The 19768-nt window shown below is 44.6% G+C and overlaps 1 protein-coding gene across 1 annotated transcript in view; it reads right to left on the reverse strand.

The window, feature by feature from the left end:
• Positions 1-19768, reverse strand: part of LOC147708658 (uncharacterized) — a 176897-nt gene that overhangs the window by 121288 nt on the left and 35841 nt on the right. The window contains exons 9-10 of the mRNA XM_086925759.1: positions 5925-6014; positions 3805-3876 (exon numbers count right to left, since the gene is read on the reverse strand). Coding sequence (XP_086781885.1) covers positions 3805-3876; positions 5925-6014 — 162 coding nt within the window. The remainder of the gene's footprint in view (positions 1-3804; positions 3877-5924; positions 6015-19768) is intronic.

The following is a 19768-nucleotide window of genomic DNA, read 5'->3' on the forward strand; positions in this document are numbered from 1 at the left end:
CCCTTGCACACTTTGCCACTGGATTCAAGCAAGCCTGGCTGAAGAGGGCTGTAATGCCAGAAACCAGTCCTAGGAAGCTCGAATCCGGTCCAGGGAAGGCATGGCTTGGCAGTTCGGGCTGGACTGTTCTCAAGAGGCACAGGGTCAGACTGATTTGCATATGGCCATGTCTTAACTGGGGGGGGGCAGAGTGGGCTAAAGAACGGTGATGGATTAAACCCAGATCTGTTGACTGGGTGTGAGTGATTGATTGGTTTAGATGCTCCGTCCATCATCACCCCCTTTTGTAACGCTATACTCTATCAGGCAGAGTCCCATAGGTAGAACACTGGGTCCATTGTCAATTTCTACTACCACTGTGTTTTGTATTTTAACCTAAAAAAAATGGTGGCTTAACATCGTGAACAAGGGAAATTGACTCCCGAAACGCGTTGATGTAACTCGTCATTTAATAATAAACTGAGTACATTTTAAAACCCTACCCTGGAGTGCCGGATGGTTGTCTACTGTGCCTTGGTTGATCTCATATCCGATATATATATCATATATAGTTTTCCAAAGATGTATTTTGAACAGAGCGATACACAACCCAAAAGAAAGGGCCACACTGAGTGAATTTTTGGCTAGCTATGTATATGTTACTTACCCCTGCGGCGCATTGCATTCCAATATGGTGCACGATGGGAACAGAAGTCCGTGGCAGAGGCTTCTGTGGCGGCGGCACGCGAATGCGCTGCAGCTGAGCCTTTGCATCACGGAATGGGAGGAGCTCAATATTAACCTGACAGATGCACCCTTCACGAACTGCGGCATTTGAAAAAGGCTTGACGCCGAAACCGGTCATGCCGACTTTTCTCCAATAAATGTTCAAAAGAGCCCCGCTGTGTCCCTTCCTTCTTTCAACTGAGAGAGGACGTTTGGAATATTACAAGTGCATTCCTGTGGCACTTTTGAAGGGAGCCTTCCTGCTTGGGCTGTCATAACTACAGGACGTTAGGAATCTAACTTGTATTTTCCCGAGGTATCGGTATATCACAGTCCGCCTGCCTATCGGTGTTGACAAGAAGCTGCTGCCTGGTGGTGGTCCGGGACTTCCCGAGAGGCGTCTGCATTGTCTTTCGCTTCCAGCCTACGTGACACTGATGGCATGGGCTAGGGAGTAGGGGACACAAGAACATTTGTTCCCTGCAAATTCGTGGGTTACTTACCCCTGTGGCGCATTGAATTTCAATGTGGTGCACGATGGGAACAGAAGTCCGTGGCAGAGGCTTCTGTGGCGTCGGCACGGGAATGCGCTGCAGCTGAGCCTTTGCATCATGAGAGGAGCTCAATAATAACCTGACGGATACACCCTTCACGAACTGTGGCATTTGAAAAAGGCTAGACGCCGAAACCGGTCATGCCGACTTTTCTCCAATAAATGTTCAAAAGAGCCCCGCTGTGTCCCTTCCTTCTTTCAACTGAGAGAGGACGTCTGGAATACATATATATATATATCTTTGAAAACTTCCCTGGAAAATAATGAAGTCCACGTACACCTTTTTAGTTTTGTAGGTTTTGATGAGTCAACATCGCGTCTGGGGAATCTCAGAGGTAGTGATCTAAAGAAGCCGACAGAATCTCATGTCAGTTGTTCTCTTGCACCGGAATACTTATCCTGAATGTGTGAAGTTCCAATAGTCACTAGAGTTTTCTGAGTATGATAATCTAAGAGTTTTCAAAAGTCTACAGACTAGATACACAATGCATGGTGTGCGCATGTGTGTTTTTTCCTAAGATGTCTCTAGCATTCCTGTAAGACCTTGGTAGTCCAGCGACATCTTATTAAGCTTGCTGGATTCCACAAGCTCCTTGAGTGACTGGGCCTAAGTCAGCAGAGCTGGAGGAGGCTTCTTATGCACCATCCATTAAAAGTTACTCTGGCAGAGTAGTTCCATGTATTATATCAGTTTTGGGTGCAAAGCTTAAACAATGGAATGAGCTTCTTCTCTGGTACTTCAATGCAATCTTGATTCTCGAGCTTCCTACCAATCTAGGGCCATATTAGCAAGGAATGGCGATAACATTATCGCTGCTTTAGCGGCAGGAAACTGCAGCTAAAGCAGCAATAATGGGATTGATAATACGCCCTTGTGAATTGCCATAGAAGCCCAGGTTCACACCAGAACCTGGGCTTCTATGGGAATTCTCAAGGGCATATTACCAAGCCCCTTATCGCCGCTTTAGCGGTAGTTTCCTAATGCTAAAGCAGAGATAATGTTATCGCCATTCCTTGATAATATGGCCCCTAGTCCATTACACATTTCTGGTCTTTCAATACCATGTCCTGGTCTTAACATTAAGGAGTAACAAGAATAAAATTAAGTCAGTAGATCTTGGTAATAGTGATGGTAGAGTTTGTGGCTCTGGCAGAGGGCATGAAATTAATTGCATATATTACTGAAAATGTTGTATTCCAAATGTTGTATCACAAAAAGCATCATAATTCTCATAGACTCGTTTGTAAAATATATGTAAAGGACACCATATTTCTACTTGTGAATGACATTAAGATGGGTGCTGCCATTAAATATGCATTGACAAAGCTAGGGAAAGTCCTATTTACTTCATTAATTTACCCAGAAGATCGTGGTGTCTTTTATATTGAGAGTGTGAATGCCTAGTTTAGCTGGTAATGTTGGAATCAAAAAAGAAAGAAGCAGCAGTGATTCATATAAAACCTTCCTCATACATTTTGGCTGTGTGTATATAGTACTCTTGCATAAACTATGCTGTCTTGAGAAATATACATTGTAAATAGTCATCTATGTAAAGAATCAATTAGTGGCCTTTGTTAACCTTGATGAAACAGCATTCATTTGAAGTTAACAAACCTTTGGAAACTTTATACAAAACTCAAAGAACTTTGGGCCTCCTTTTTTCCAGTTGCAAACGGTTCGATTCTGCGATTCGGTCCATTTGCGACCGGAAACCGGCTTTTTCTGATGCATGAACTCATTCCCATTTGCAAATTTGGTAATCGCAATTTTTTGCGATGACCTAAATTGCTAATGCATTTAGGGAATGTCAATTTGCAATTCCCTAAAGGCGATGCATCAGCCCTTTGCTAAATGCAAAGTGTGCCTTTAGGAATTGCTAATTACCATCAACTTCAAGTTGATGGTAATTTACGCATTCTTTGAAAAATGCACAAAAGTGCATTTTTTAAAGTAAGATGTGGCGCACACACATGCCCTTTGCGCCACATGAGCACCGTTCCCTTTTTTGGGGGGTGCAATAGGGGGGCCTTAGACCCCCTGGCACCCTTGGAATTGCATTCGCAATTTGCGATTACCAATTTGGCAATCGCAATTTGCGAATGCATTTCCATTCATTCCTATGGGCCTGTAGGCTCATAGGAATGAATGGAGTAACATTCCCAATAGCGTTTCACAATTTGCAAATCGCTATTAGATAATGTTAAGGAATCACAATTTATTTTGAGATTCCTACATGCATAGGGATTTGCGATTCCAAAATAGCAATTCCTTAAAAATCGCTATTTAGGAATCGCAAATCCAAATGTTGATGCATGTGTCAGATAAAGATGTAAGCACTGTTGGCTAAAATCCATTGAGGGATGAGGCAGTAAGATAAGACAATGTATGATAGAGCAGATTGTGTACCCAGGCAAGAAAGGACTGCTTCTTTTGACTACACATTGATAGAAAACCAAAAAAAAAATGTACTGATGCAAAGAAAATACTCAAACGCATGGTGAAGGAAATGCTCAAAAACATGGTGGGCTTTGATGTCCCATCTCACCCTTTCGCCAGAATAAGGTAGGAGGCTTCGGCTCTCGCTCATTATTGTGCCTGTGGGGAACCACTGCGGCTGCTGTAAAAGTAAAAATTGCATTAGGCAAAACATACTTTAAGACCCATTTTCACTTTCCACACCAAACTCCCACTCCATGACCACAATGAAAGACTCTCATTAAACCTTTTAGTGGCACCCAAGTTTAACACAGATTTTGTTGCCAGCAACCTAGTTTCAAGTAAAACATGTGACAGAGGAGCTGACAAAATTATTTAGCTGTAAAGTCATATCTTTAGCCATGGTACCCTTAAGGGTTTAAAGGCTTTAAAGAGCCCCTGTGTCAAAGCAGTGTATTTGGCTAGTTTTCCTATAGACATTCCATGAGTATAAATAGACTGTATAAAGTATTTTTCTGGCAGCAAGGATACATGTTCACCTTGTTAGTATGTAAGGAACTGGGTCGGTTCATAGCCAATGGAAAAAGGTAGATCCTAGTGAAATATACTAATTCAAAACAACAACCATAAACTTGTAAGATTAATGAAAGTCACATAATTTTGCAGAAAAAGGTGAGGTATATCTTGGCATGTGCAAAGTGAGGCACGTTTTCCTAAACATTAGTCTGGCTATGCAGTGTGGCTATTTATTGGTACTACATTCATGCATCTTTATTCTTCATTCTTTATTCTTTGCAGTGTGTGCTATCTACTAACTTTACGTCCGCACTCGGGCCGGAAATTCCGGACTGGAGACGGAGCTTCCGGCTTGGGGGCGGAGCTTCTGGCTCGGAGGAGGGTATTTAGCCATGGCTGAAATCTCCACCTCTGGGCCAGAAGCTCCGCCTCCAAGCCGCAAGCTCCACCCAAAGACGGAAGCTCCGCCTCTGGGCCGGAATTTCCGGCCCGAGTGTGGACGTAAAGTTAGTAGTCCTAAATCTATTCTGTGAATACCGAAGTAGTAAGTTCATTCTGTGAATCCCGAAAATAGTAAGTTCACTCTGTGAATCCGGAAAGTAGTAAGTGCATTCTGTGAATACCAAATAGTAGTACGTTTAGGATTTAGTCTTAAATTCATTCTGTGAATCGGGCCCCTCCTTTCCAGTTGTTTACGGTGTTGTTTAGTTGTTCGGAGGTATTCAGTGTCCCAGCTAGCCTACTTAGTGAACTTTCTGTGGGTTGTTGCCAGTGGGAGCGAAGCTATTGGTGCAGTTTCTGACGTTCTGGTTTAGGTTGTTGGAGGACATGAGGTGGGTGATGTTGAGGGTATTGATCCATGTGTCCATTGAGACTTTGCTTCAGCTGTAGTGGGGGGATTGGGCAGACTGGGGGCAGCAGTCCGTGATCTGGTGATGTTGAAGTGAATGATGGAGTGGTCAGTCCAGGTGAGTTCTGTGGTGTGGCTGTACCTGATGCAGTCACTGGAGATGAAGATTGAGGCCTGCGGTGTGCGTGGACTCATGAACGATTTGGGTGAGTCAGATGTTGTTCATGCTGTCGAGGATGTTGGTAGTGTTGATGTCATTGAGATCAAACACAAACATAATGTCTTTTAACTGGCAATATTATCTACCCAATACAGTCTCATGAAGAGTATGAGGAGCCTGTGCATATAAATCATAAAATGTTCATTTGGTAAAGTAAGTTAGCCCTCCTACAATGTCCTTGAGGTGTTTATGGCAAGGTCAACTGCAAGCCTGTATAATGACCCTGTTGACTTGATTGTCCTTGAAGGCATTGTAAAATCACCATCAGAAGTGGTCACTTTTACTAAACTTATTCACTCTACAATGGTAGGTAGGGGAAGTGAGGAATGCAATGGGAGAGATGATTAAGGAAGCAGAAACGAAGCAGTTTCTGACCTACCAAATATGCGAAAGAGGGAAAGGGTAAATACTGGTAGGAAATCTTAGTGGCATGGTGCGGTATTATGGGCTAACAAGAAATTATAGAAAAGGGATTGTGTAGAGACTGGACTGTTTAGTTATGGATTGGAAGCAAGGGTTGGGAGATGAGATTGTACTTATGAAAGATTCAATGTAAGAGAACTGCAAATAACATTCAAGGATGGCTACTGAAAGGCTCAGATACACAGCTCCTTTATATCTATTAAAATACCCTTACTCTTACCAATCTTCTCCCAGCAATATGGTGTGTGGGGTTGTATAACAGCGAGAAGCTTCTCTGTCTCATGGTGGTTCCAGAAGGCAATACAGGAAGCTGACAAGAAGACAAAAAGGATTTCAGACAAGATCAAAGCCAAGCCCAACCTTTAGTAATGAGACCCTCACTTCCTCTATGTCCACAAATAAACACCCTTAACTTTGTTTGTCAGAATATAACATTTTTAATATTGCGCTACCATAATATTGTAGAAAAACTATTAACTAAAATATTGATAATTAAGTATATAAAACTTAATTTAGATGACTTAATATTATTCTAACACCTACACTCCTTTAAGATGTAGATACTACGGTAGCTATACATGGAGTTGTGTTCATATGGCACTTCTTTGTACACGCCTGACCCTAGAAAGTGCTCGCATCTCTTTGGTATTTGGACAAAATATCGGAAACACAAATATTGTGGGACAGAATATCATGTCAAAAATATAGAGGACAAAAATATCATGTACGTCAGTTTCTAAGGGTAAGTAAAGTTTTGCTACATATAACTCCTCATATATGTACCTTGACAATATATCTATTAATCTTCAAGGTACGTAGATCTGGAGTTAAGAATAGTAAATTTACATTTGCCTAGTTGCACTTACCTACTCGATATTCTAGTCCTCGATATTTTTGACACAATAGTCTGGACACACTCTATTTGTGTTTTTGATTTTGTCACTAATCAATCTCTTCAAATGTTCTTCCTGAAGTGACCTCTAATAGGAAGACTATCTTGTAAAATATGTATTGTAAATATTCCTCTATGTAAAGGATGGATCATTGGCTTTTGCTACCTGGCTGAAGGAATATTTGAAGTTTATAAACTTTTGAAATACTCAACCAGACCCTCCAGGATTTTGCATTTTGCAAAAAAGTCACGAAATTTGCTGTTTTGTAAAAAGGCTGTTGTTTTTACAAAAGTGCCCAATAAATTTGGGGAATGTGATCTGATGTTTTTTTTGAGTGAAGAGGCTGACAAAAGGTTGTGAAAACATAATTGAAAGGGTCGTGAAAACAAACATAACTTACAGATATTTTCGTCTCTCAATTCCGAACTTTTTGGAAACTAGGACATCTTGTGGCAACAAGGGATGGTAATTGTTTTCAAAATATCTCCATTATAAAGTTCAAAGGTGAACAGTAGGTCGCACTTTTTTAAAGAGAAAGGAATTAAAACGAAGGGAAAGTGAAATGAGCACGCATCTCTGGAAGAGAGTTAATGTGCTAGAAGTCAGGAAGTGGAGATTAAAGGCTCCAGGAGTGATTTGGGTGTCCTCTGGACAACTTACAGTCCTCATTTAGTGGCCATAGTGAGTGAGGTTTATTTGGTTGGCCACCACTGAGCTGACTGCTAAGCATCATTAGTGTTGTGAGATTTGCATGAACCTGTGTGGAGTAATTTCTCGAAGAGATCAGTTTTTTGTAGTGTGGGCATCATAAGTGTACTCCTACGTTAATTCATTCTCAGCCACAGCCAGGGCCAAAACACCGGCCCCTACAGTCCATGCGGTGCAGGAGGTCCCAGGCTTTCTGCCTTCCTCCATTCAGCCAAAGAGCAATTAATATTGGTGGGATCAGGGAGACTCAGGGGCCCTTCATCACATTCTGCAGGGGGCCCTTCATTTTGCGTTATGCCACTGACAGGTTATGACAAGGTGCAGTTAGTTGAATCTTTCTCATAAGTTCGTTTCAAGGATATGCTATTCCTCCAACAGCATGGAACCAGTATGGGGAGTATCTTCGTCCCCAGTGTAGCGGGCCTCTATGTACATCATCTCGACACTCATACAATCCTCAATCGAGCAAACCCCTTTCTTCAACATATCAAACTTTGGAAGAGCTATATTGATGACATTTTACTAATTTGGGAAGGCAACCAGACTACAGCCAATTTCCTAATATGGCCAAATGATCAAAATACTTTTTTGTAGTTCACACACACCATGGAAAAAAAAGGAGTTGGTATTTTTGGATCTGAATGTTTTTGTATAAAACGGCACTTCGAAGACAAATGCAGATTTGAAACCCACGACAAAAAACTGCTTACTTTTATTTGATAGCTTTCACCCCAGGCATTTAAAAGAGAATCTACCATTCGGACAGTTCCTGAGGACCAAGTATTGTACCGAACAAAAAGACTGCAGGTAACAAGCAGAACAACTAACTGAAAAATTGATAGCCAGGAACTACCCAGATGAATGGTGGCCCAAGCTAAAAAATTTGCATTAAACGACCATAAACAACCATAGAGATGCCCTGCTGGAAACACGCTCTATACAGAAAAATCAAGAATCACAACCTATCTGTATCACAACCTGTGGAAAACGAGCCCATAATCCTATCGATGCCCAGGCCGCTGGCGCAAACCGCCTCTTAGCTCCCATATTGATCAGTTACCAAAATAAAGAGACGGGCGCTGGAAGCAGGAATCAAGAGCAAAGTTTATTTCTCATGAGGAGAGCATGTCATTTCGGACACGAAACACAGTGTCTTTCGGGAGGTGCTCTAACAAGTGAGCTGAGACTCTGGTTTTTATACTCTACAGAACACTTGATAACACAATCAGGACTGTATGACGCAAAAGAAAGACATCCCTATAATCCTCGTGGTGATCCTACCCATATACATTCACAATGGGGACCCTTGACCTGCTGATAAGAGGGGAGGGCAATCACGCAGCTGAGTGTTTCGTAGGATGTGTACGCCTGATCATAGCCCAAGGGGTGGGGTGGCTAAGACCAAATAGAGGATCCTTTGAAGAGGAGTGACTTCATACAATAAGGGCAGTAAATGGTATCTCCTGGCCCAGGCGATGGCCTCGGACATGTGTGGTCAGCCGGACTCGGGGGAAAGGGTCATCAAAGGAGTGGTATTCATGCCGCGTGGACAATCGGGCGCAGAGGGGAGACTTGTCAACAGAGGGGCATTCATGGAAGGGAAGGAGGTGTTGGTCAGGCGCGGCCGCGACTCTCAAGGGCAGGGTCTTGCAAAAGAAGGTTTATGACTTGCCTACGTGAGGAGAAGGGAGGGGTAGCCAGGGTGGACACAAGGACAGAGTCACACAGAGAGCGAGAGAGAGATCTTATGACCCGTACATGAGAGAGCGGGGGCAGTCAGGTGCAGCTGGGGGAGGGCTATGCCTGCTAAGGCGAAGGATGCCTCTTCAAGAGGGAATGGGGGGTTTGCGTGGGTCGAGCAAAAAGGGGCTGCCTTTCAGGGCAGGGTCGTGTACACGCAGAAGGGGAGCCGGTGATTCTAATCTTAGGCGGGCAAAAAGGGCCAGGGTGCCTAAAATGGCTGTCATGTATACATGGGTACAGGCCTTTGCTGGCAGTAGGATGTAGTTAAATGCTTTACGGTATTCAGGGTACGCGCAGGGAGAGGAGTGGGAAAGGGAAATGAACGTTGCTTATGTACATCAATATTTCTATTTTTCTACAGTCGCCCCTTTTTACATAGCAAAAGTTCATTTTCGTGATCGATGATGGTACATATAAACAGGCACGGTCGCAGAATTAGCATTGTCAATATTAGCATATGGTATATAATCATGGACAGTTGATGTGTTTGGCAGAATACGGCACATAGGAGATTGCATTTGTCGAGTTCCTACCATTTCAAAGCACTACATAGCATAAATGTTTCTGACTAAAAATGTAACCAATGAACAGTTTTGACCAGGTAGTTGAGAGCGGAATTCAGTTCAATATACAATATTTCTTCGTCCCAGTGTCTTTTTGTCAGTGAGCCATCACTGGTAGGCTCTAGTCCGAGTACTTTCGTTGGCGCTGTTGAGCACCGGCGGTGGAGCTATAGGTCCAGCTCTGTTCTATCCTTTCGCGTTGCAGGGTGCGGTCAGTCCTCTGCTGTTAGACCACAGTCCTGTTTCCTAAACAATCCGGTTGGTGGCGCCTTATGCTCGGCACCCATAGTTCTATGGCAGCACCCTATTCCCAGTGGAATGCTGTTCTTTCCTTTGGCAAAAAGTCACGTGGAAAAGAGGGTGAGTGTGGTTCAAATAGTCGATAGGGGAGAGGGTGGAGTTGGGTCAGAGTTCCTGGGACACGCAAAAGGGACCAAGGGAGCAAAGGATAACAAGCAGGCAGGCCCATCCATCGGGCTCAAGGAAGGGGGGACGGAGACTCCAGGCACACGTGGGTTTAGCAGGCGAGTGGCTTCGAGGTGGCTCGCCGTTTTTCATTTTCCACGTTGAAGTTGCGGTCTCGTCCCGTATCCTGTTGCTCTGCGGCTCCACCTTTGGTCGAGGTCACACGAGTCCCAAGATCCGCGGCCAGGCTGTACGTCACTTCCGACCCATCTCCTTTGGTGATCGTGAATCTTTGAATAGGTACAAGACAAGGTTTCAGTGAAATGGCAAAAGAAGATATCTATGCATGTGAATTCCTCCCTCAATTCTACGCATTTGGGAGATACGCTCATTGGTCACAGTCAGAGGTCCATTACCAAGCAGTGCATGTGTCAGTATTCCTACTGGGTTCATGGCAGGTCTATTCATCGTCTTATTTATAAATCAAGTGAGGTTCCCATCAACTGTGCATTACATCATATTCAGCATTTTACAGAGCATTTCCCATCAGGACTGGCTAACCTTTTCGAACAGGGCGGGGGTGTCATTATCGAGAGTCAGGCAAAACAGGGTATTCTCGAGGGTCAACAGCTACTCATGTGCATCAAGTTTATATTCGGGACAGCAATTGGGGCTTACCGAAAAATGGGGCGGGGATGCTTCGGGCGCTTGCGCTTGGGTGCAAAAGGGGGTGGGGCAATCCGGGCGTTGGGAGTTCAATCTGGACGTTGGCGTTCGTCTCTGAAGAACAGACATAAGGTGCCATTGACATACAGTTCCCCTATAAATGGCCAGATTTGGGAGACTTTAGTCGTCTTACCTGTCCTTTCCTTCTCAGCCAATTCAAGTTCATTCATTTTTGCAGAAAGGAGAGGCAGTAATATGGCGAGATACAATTATTTTAGTTTCGGCCAATTTCGCTGAACACCTTCGCGTTCAATATGTATCAAATCAGACTGGTGCCGGTGGGGCACAATTTTACCAATGAAGGAGAGAGAATAGGCAGACTCTCATAGAGAGTGAGAGTCGTCCGCAATCTAAAAGAGCCATTCGGTACACGTATGACATGTAGGGAGAGAGAGAGAGAGAGAGAGAGAGAGAGAGAGAGAGAGAGAGACGTGTACAAAAATAGGTCATTTAGTGCGTTCACAACACGGAACAGCAAAGGTCAGGTAACGCACAGATACAGACAGAGGGAAGACATAAATTCGTACATTTATACACACACAAACTCAGACAGGGAAGACGGCACATGTATTACACATATACAAGACATTCACGACAAGACAGGAAACAATTGTTAGCCTACAACATCTGTTTTTATATGTATATCCTACGTATCTTTACTATCCGGTTTTATCTATGTGCTTGCTCTTTCTACCCTTCCCCCCTTTCCCTTCTCGCTTGTCACGCCTGCGAGCGTTCCCAATTACCAATACTCACACCTCGGCTGGTCGATCAGTAATTAACCTGGTCGTGCTAGTTACCCATGGTTGGATCTTAAGCCATTTTTCTGTTCCCTCCTGTGGTGGGAAGTTCTCCAGGCTGAGGCAACGGCAAGTATTGATCGGGAGAACAGTCGGACAGCTTGGCTATATCTATAAGAGTGTGAGAAAGGGGGTAGTGCATTTTGAACATCAGCAATATTTCTAACTTCCTAGACGGGTGGTGCCGTGGCAACCCTTACCTGTATAATTTTTCTTTGTCCTTTCCCTACCTAGTCAAACGTCCAGTTACATTATTTAATACGTCATTTCTAGTCAATTTTTCGTCATTCAGTACCTGTCCAGTTTCTATGTCAGTCCATCCTCTCAGTCGCTATGTCCTAAGGAGGAACAGTCATGTTAAGCCTACGTCTTTTAAGAATTTATCGTTATAGTGACTAAACACATATTCCCCCCTTCCCTTTTTCGTCGGTGGTCCAACCGTCGCTCTTCCACACTTCAGCCGACGTTCTGACGTGACCTGCAGAAGGGAGGAAAAGAAGGGGTGGGGGGGGCAGCATTCAAAGCACATCATCATGCAGTAGTTCGAAAATTTTTCTACCTACCATATACTCGCTCTATCTCCTCGTACTGCATTCCCTTGCCATCTCGGCATTTCAGCCCAGAGGGACCAGTGGTGTCAGATAGATAATCATTGACGATCTGAGTATCTACATGAGCTACTTGGTCGTAACCCTCTTTATCGGGTGCAAGGGTGACGGTCAGGTTGCATTTTCTGTGGTGTCATTTAAAGGGTTATCTGAAACACTTTTCCGGCTGCTTGTGGCACATAAGGTAGCTGCTAGATATCTGGTCCCTTTTTGATCTTCATCCTTCATCATACTTACTCTTCGCTCACAGTAGTAAGGCATCCAAAACTCATTAATGCAACTGCAACGACCATGCTTTCTTCTTAAAAATACTTTTAATAAACGAAATTGGTGGCAGTTCATTGCATAAAAGTGCAGCAGTGCAAATAAAATCGTATTAAAATTTCCTTACAGAGCAAACATGATGCATGTCAAGAATTCATTTTCAATTAATTCAAAAATTCATTTATCCAATACTCATTCGTTATCTAAGTTACACCAATTCATTTTCCAAATCATAATCAGTACCCACCCCAAGTCAATTCATTATCCAAGCACATACTCAACGCCCTTCATATCTATTTTCATTGTCCAAAAACTGCACATAGATCTCGGGACAACAAGCTGCGCAACCTGGGTGCAACAAAGTTTATTCAAAATATGTTTCATTTTGTGGCGGCGCCATTTTAGGTGGGGTCAGGCAAGTTCCAGCACAGTCAGAAAGTCTCTAGTCTCGCGTGGTTGGCCCAGAACTTTCCGTTGGTAGTTCAAAAAGTTTTGTGCTATGTGGTTAACAGTTTAGCAAATATGGACCATGAGTCAAAGAGTGGGAAGGGCGGCAACAATTTTCCTACCGGGTCATCCTGGCGTTCCTCCGGAACTGAACAAGTCCGTGCCGTGGCTTCATTTTAGCCATTTCCAATCCGAGGCTGGTGCCGGCAGGAGTTGCACCGGTGTCGTGGTTCCCAGTGAAGGGGGCGGGGGCACCCATGCGGAGGGATCGGGGTGCCCCCCGGCTCTTATAGAATCTTCAAGGTTGAGGGGAGAAGGCATGGAGCGTGTGCCCGTCCTGGGCAGAGGACCGCTTTATGATGTTGACCCTCTTTAAGTAAGAGCATTGGGGTGTCGCTGGAAGCCTCCACCTGGAGGGAGGTAGGGGAGGCTCGTTCGCGTCACCTCCCCCTTCCAGCGACCCCGTGCCGTTACTCGGCTCCGTCGTCTCGATATTGGCCGTGCTGGCTATTGAAGACGGGGGGGGGGGGGGTGGTCGGCGGCTGAGGCAAGACAGCCCCCCCCTTTCCCTTGACATGTGGCGGGACTATCTGGAACTGTCCAGGCGTCGACATGTGGCAGCACTACCTGTAACTATCCAGGGAATTTGACATGTGGCGGGACTACTTGATTCGCCGCCATTCTCGCCTTCGGCTTCTGCCTTCTTCGTGGGTCGGACCAGGCGAGAGACAGAAGGGGGGGGGGTGGTCAGTGGCTGAGGCAAGACAGCCCCCCCCCCCGTGGCTTGCAGGGCAGCGGAAGAGGAGAGAAGGAGAGGACTCTGCCATTCTTTGGACCGCCTGCCCAACATCATCTCCTCCCGACCGTGGTCAGGCGAGCCCCTCGTGCCTCGAGGCCTCGCCTTCCGGATGGGCGTAACCGCGGACCTGTTGCACTTTGGGAGCTTCCGGAATGAGGGTAGGTACCTATTTGATTGTTTCTATTTCATGTGACCGTTATTTGGGCGTGGCGGGCAATGAGGCAGGCATGTTGGGAGCAGGAACAGGCAGTGAAGCCTAGCTACCTCGTGGCTATTTTTGCTGTCAAACTTTTCGCCATTTTAGATTTCTTGTTACGAACTATTTCTAATGTTTCTTATTTTTAGTGAAGTCAAAAGCTCATCAGGGGGTTACTGACTTAGCCTGATTTCTTTTTAGTTTTCTTTCTCTTCCTTAGCGTGTTTCGAGCTAAGGCTTTCTGTTAGTAGGGAACGGTGATCACTTCATATTTTTATGTGTCCTTTTCACTAGGGGGTACTTCTGGGCGGACCAGACGAGTTCCCTCCAATAAATGGTCCGGGGTGGAACGAGATTATCGATCAAAAGGGGAACATATATTCCTTCATTGGGGTATCATCCTGGACAGACCGAGCGATGTACTTCCATCTACTAGGGTAGCCTCCTGGACGGACCAGATGGTCTACCTCCACTAAATGGCCCATGAGCGGGGAGCATATGTCCTCCATAAGGGTAGTCTCCTGGGCGGACCATGCGAGCTACCCCCCAAACAGTGGGGAGTGGGTAGGACTGACGAATTCACAAAGGGGCATAACCTACCCTTTACTACTTGCAAAGACTAGATAGAATATTTCTATTCCACGTTGTTTGCAGGCAGAAAATACCTCAAACGAAACAATTCCTGGAACAACAATGTCCAGGCAACCAACCAATCAGTGGGGAGAAAAACAGGCATGACGGATTACAATGGGGACAAATGTCTGCATTACCTGCCCTTCGCTATCCAAAAAGGAAGACAGAATATTTCTACTCGTCTCAGTTTGTAGACAGGGAAGATCTCAAAGAACAACAATCGACTATCAACCGACTTCAAACAATTCTCAAAGAACAACAATCGATTATTAATCGACTTCAACAATTCTTAAAGAACAACAATCGGTTATCAATCGACTTCAAACAATTCAGTGGGGAGAAAAGTAGGCATGACGGATTAATACCGGGGACAAAAGTCTGTATTACCTACCCTTCTCTATCTGCAAAGAGGGACGACGTTCCTATTCGCCGCTGTTTGAAAACAGAGAATGTCTCGTTCTCAGAAGAGAACCAATATGTCAAGTAGCCCTCAAAGCTAAATGAACCAATACCAATAATTTCGGTATACAAATACCGATTTTCAATACAAACAATCAACAATCAGCAATTTCGGTATACAAATACCGATTTTCAATACAATCAATCAACAATTGGGTGGATAGAACCACCCTACCAATCAGGCGTAGGAACGCCCTACTTAATCTTACCCGGACCGGACCATACGGACAGTTCTTCGACTTCCTCCTCCAGCGCCCATTCGTTCTCTTACTCCATGTAGCATTCCTGTGGGATTCCAGTCAGGACAATAGGTCACTGCAAGAGAGGTCCGTTCAGAATTGGTGAAGCTCTGTCGATCGGCCGCCGGGCGAGGGCCCTCTCAAGGCAGGCATGCCCCGATCATTTAGATGTTCACTTCTTCGTCTGGATCTCTCTTACCGAACCCCATGTCACTGATGGACCCCGCGTTGGGACGCCAATTGTGGAAAACGAGCCCATAATCCTATCGATGCCCAGGCCGCTGGCGCAAACCGCCTCTTAGCTCCCATATTGATCAGTTACCAAAATAAAGAGACGGGCGCTGGAAGCAGGAATCAAGAGCAAAGTTTATTTCTCATGAGGAGAGCATGTCATTTCGGACACGAAACACAGTGTCTTTCGGGAGGTGCTCTAACAAGTGAGCTGAGACTCTGGTTTTTATACTCTACAGAACACTTGATAACACAATCAGGACTGTATGACGCAAAAGAAAGACATCCCTATAATCCTCGTGGTGATCCTACCCATATACATTCACAATGGGGACCCTTGACCTGCTGATAAGAGGGGAGGGCAATCACGCAGCTGAGTGTTTCGTAGGATGTGTACGCCTGATCATAGCCCAAGGGGTGGGGTGGCTAAGACCAAATAGAGGATCCTTTGAAGAGGAGTGACTTCATACAATAAGGGCAGTAAATGGTATCTCCTGGCCCAGGCGATGGCCTCGGACATGTGTGGTCAGCCGGACTCGGGGGAAAGGGTCATCAAAGGAGTGGTATTCATGCCGCGTGGACAATCGGGCGCAGAGGGGAGACTTGTCAACAGAGGGGCATTCATGGAAGGGAAGGAGGTGTTGGTCAGGCGCGGCCGCGACTCTCAAGGGCAGGGTCTTGCAAAAGAAGGTTTATGACTTGCCTACGTGAGGAGAAGGGAGGGGTAGCCAGGGTGGACACAAGGACAGAGTCACACAGAGAGCGAGAGAGAGATCTTATGACCCGTACATGAGAGAGCGGGGGCAGTCAGGTGCAGCTGGGGGAGGGCTATGCCTGCTAAGGCGAAGGATGCCTCTTCAAGAGGGAATGGGGGGTTTGCGTGGGTCGAGCAAAAAGGGGCTGCCTTTCAGGGCAGGGTCGTGTACACGCAGAAGGGGAGCCGGTGATTCTAATCTTAGGCGGGCAAAAAGGGCCAGGGTGCCTAAAATGGCTGTCATGTATACATGGGTACAGGCCTTTGCTGGCAGTAGGATGTAGTTAAATGCTTTACGGTATTCAGGGTACGCGCAGGGAGAGGAGTGGGAAAGGGAAATGAACGTTGCTTATGTACATCAATATTTCTATTTTTCTACAAACCTATAGCGTGGCTTCTAATCTGGTCTCCCAAATCATCCAGAAACACTGGCGTATTCCGAATAGTGGAAATTTGTCTATGCTTAAACTCGTGTTCTCTCAAAGAAAAATAAAGAGCTTGAGGGACATGTTATTACACACTGGCAATGTACTGTAAATAACATCACTTCGATGTTACCCATGGGCCATTACCCATGTGGGAATTGCAGCGTTTGCTGTTTCACTGAGGCAACTAAAACAGTATCTTTTAACAATGGAATGATTGGGCAACTCGGAAACTTAACAAATTGCAATACATCTAGGGTGGTCTACCTGATTACTTGCCCTTGCAATTTGACCTACGTGGGCATGACCACTCAAAAAGTCAGAAAAAGGATCTGCGAACACTGCAGCGACTTACGATGCCAACGGATTACTACAAAAATCTAATCACACTATCTTGAACTAAAACACACACCCAGTGATTTGAAATGGATAGTCCCGGAATGTATAAAAGACACAGACATTCTGGAAAGGAGACTCCTCGAAAAGGAACAAAGATGGATGTTCAAACTCAATACAGACACCCGGCGCCTCAACGATAACATCTCATGGGGCCAATTCCTCTAGAAGTGTAGCTCAACTTTTACCTTTCCTAAGCTATTGGTGTACAATGAAGATACATAGAACCAGAGTAGAATTATTTTTTTAAACACCTTACCCATAAGCTCCTTTCTTCTATGAGACCGTTGATGAAATATCCTCTATTTAGATCGCTAAAGAAGTTTTTTTGTAATCTAGTAATAAGACTTTCACAGGGTTTTTTCGATTCAATTCTCTCTCCCTCCCCCCCGGAGTGTCTCCCCAACCATCCGCCCCCCTTTTTGTTTTGAAGATTTCTTCAATGCAAAAAATCTCATTCCTTGACTATTTGTCCACTGAGTCTTTTTCATGTTTTCACAATGCTGGTTGCCAATTATTTATCCCAAGATGGCCTGTTTTGTAGCTTTTTGAGAATATAGAAAAGCGTATGAGCAATTAACTTTTCCAACATGGATCTGAATCTGATCCAAAGGTGACCGGCAGTTTTAAAGTAACACGAGCGGTATAGAGTTCCGCAATTCAAACACATTTGAGGAAGTCCTCCGCTACCTGCCGGCACAAAACACCCTTTCTGGAATGCACACCGGCTGGATGCGGTCCCCGGTGAGCCGATTCAGATGCAGCGGCAGAGGGCAGCCTTGACGAAGTGTAGCAGGTTAGCTCCCAGTTTGGGCACTAAAAGGATTTCTAATAGGACACTGCACAACAGGGTCAACAGCTCGAACAGATCCAGCCTCTTTTGTTTGGAAATACACGTTAAATGTTTCGATGACATTTTACCTCCTGTCTTGCAGGGTTTGACTACAGGCCCCGTCCTCCCGAGAGATCATGACGCCAGAGAACGGCGTTTAAAATGTATGTGTGTTCATCTTATTGTTAGGTATTTTCGTTAGTCATTTAGGCTAAAGGTTGTTCCGCACTACCTACAATATAACCACTGATTTTTGTGCATTTTGGAAGCACAAATACACCTGGGTGTTTCGTATATTCACTGCTTTGAACATTATTTTGTGTCAGCCACAGCTAATATTTTGAAACTCTACCCTCTTTTTCGTTTTTAAGGTAATGCAGTGACATTATCCTGGGAATAAAATCATATGTAGGTTGTGTGATTTGCAGGGCTTGTAACTTGATACGTTCCTATTTAGAAACTTTTAGAGATGTGGTACTGATAGGAACTAGGTTCCTTAGGTCCTGATGAAGAGCCAATAGGGGCAAGGCTCGAAACATGTTGACCAGATAAGCAAGAAATAGATTCATTGATATCTGTTTCCTTCTTTTTCTTTTCTCTTTATTTTAAATCTTACCGACTAGAGGTGGGAATAAAATAATGGTGACCTACTAGTCAGGTGTTTTTAAATTTGCTTAGCACCTGCACTCCACTCCCCTCCCACAACATTGTTTTCATCATAGACAAAAAACAAAAAAGTGCTTCCTACGTATTCCGTCTGGTTGAAGCATGCCTCGTTCCGCAGCGTATCGGGAAGAATCCCAATGATGAAGCATGCCACCAAGGAGCAACCCTGGTGGTTGAGGGGTCTTTAAGAAAAACATGGTTTTTCTCTTATTGTGGAGGGTATGTCAATCGCTATCCTTTCTGAATTTACTGGGTTCTTTGTTTTGCTAAAATTGTATAATTAAGGATGGCAAATCTAGTTATTCCTCTTCCTCCCTCTCTACTTTTTATAGATTCCTTATTATCACATCTAAAATGGAGCAGAATTCAGTACTTACCGATTGCAATCTAGGGCCCACCACCCATGGGGCAAACTACAGGCCAAGGGGGGTATTATTATATGCAGAATAACAAAACAAGGTGCTGCAAAAATGCTGCAAAATGTGCCAAACAATTTCAATGATTGTGCCACAAAATTTACCAATCCATGCCTCAATATCTTGGAGGGGTCTGCTCACCGAAGGCATATGATGGATGACTAACCAAAGAACAATGTCCAGGTTTTAATTCCATAGGTTTCTAGGCTGTTTAGAGTACTTACTTTCTTACTTTCCAATCTTTATTTCGGCCATTTGGCCATAAAAGAAAACAGTACACATATACAGTTACAATAAGTCAAAACATTAAAACATTGGAAGTACATATGTAAAAATACTATAAAAACGGTGCGTCTAAAATTTTAAGGGGGGCCCAACACCTTTAAAATACGGTTGCGCGTATGCCAAACATTGGTAAGAAATTTTGATAATGCGAGGACAGTCGGGCCAGAGAGATCAGATTTTAAAATCCTGTACATTGGAGCATATTTCCTGCCTCCCATATTCCTAATCAATGGGAGAAGCCAGTATTTCCGCGCTGCCCTGTAGGCTGGGCAGAAGAAGGCCACATGTAAATCAGTTTCCTCCAAAGCATCACAGGCCAAGCACTGCGTCGTAGTGGGGGGCGATGACCAAGTACTTGTAAAGGACCGGAAGGGCAGTGAGCCGTATCTCCATTGGAGAAACAGCTTCCTAGCAAGTACCGGAAAGATCGGATCCAATGCCCTCTCAAACCTATAAAGGTCCTTGCATTGCAAAAACACAGAGGATAGAGACCCTTCTGCCTGGGTAACTCGGGCCCTAGCTAATTTGTGTTCGTGGTATACGTTAGTCAGGGACCTTTTAGAGATGTTCAGTGCG

Source organism: Lissotriton vulgaris, chromosome 6 (assembly GCF_964263255.1).
Source record: "Lissotriton vulgaris chromosome 6, aLisVul1.2, whole genome shotgun sequence".
Taxonomy (NCBI): domain Eukaryota; kingdom Metazoa; phylum Chordata; class Amphibia; order Caudata; family Salamandridae; genus Lissotriton; species Lissotriton vulgaris.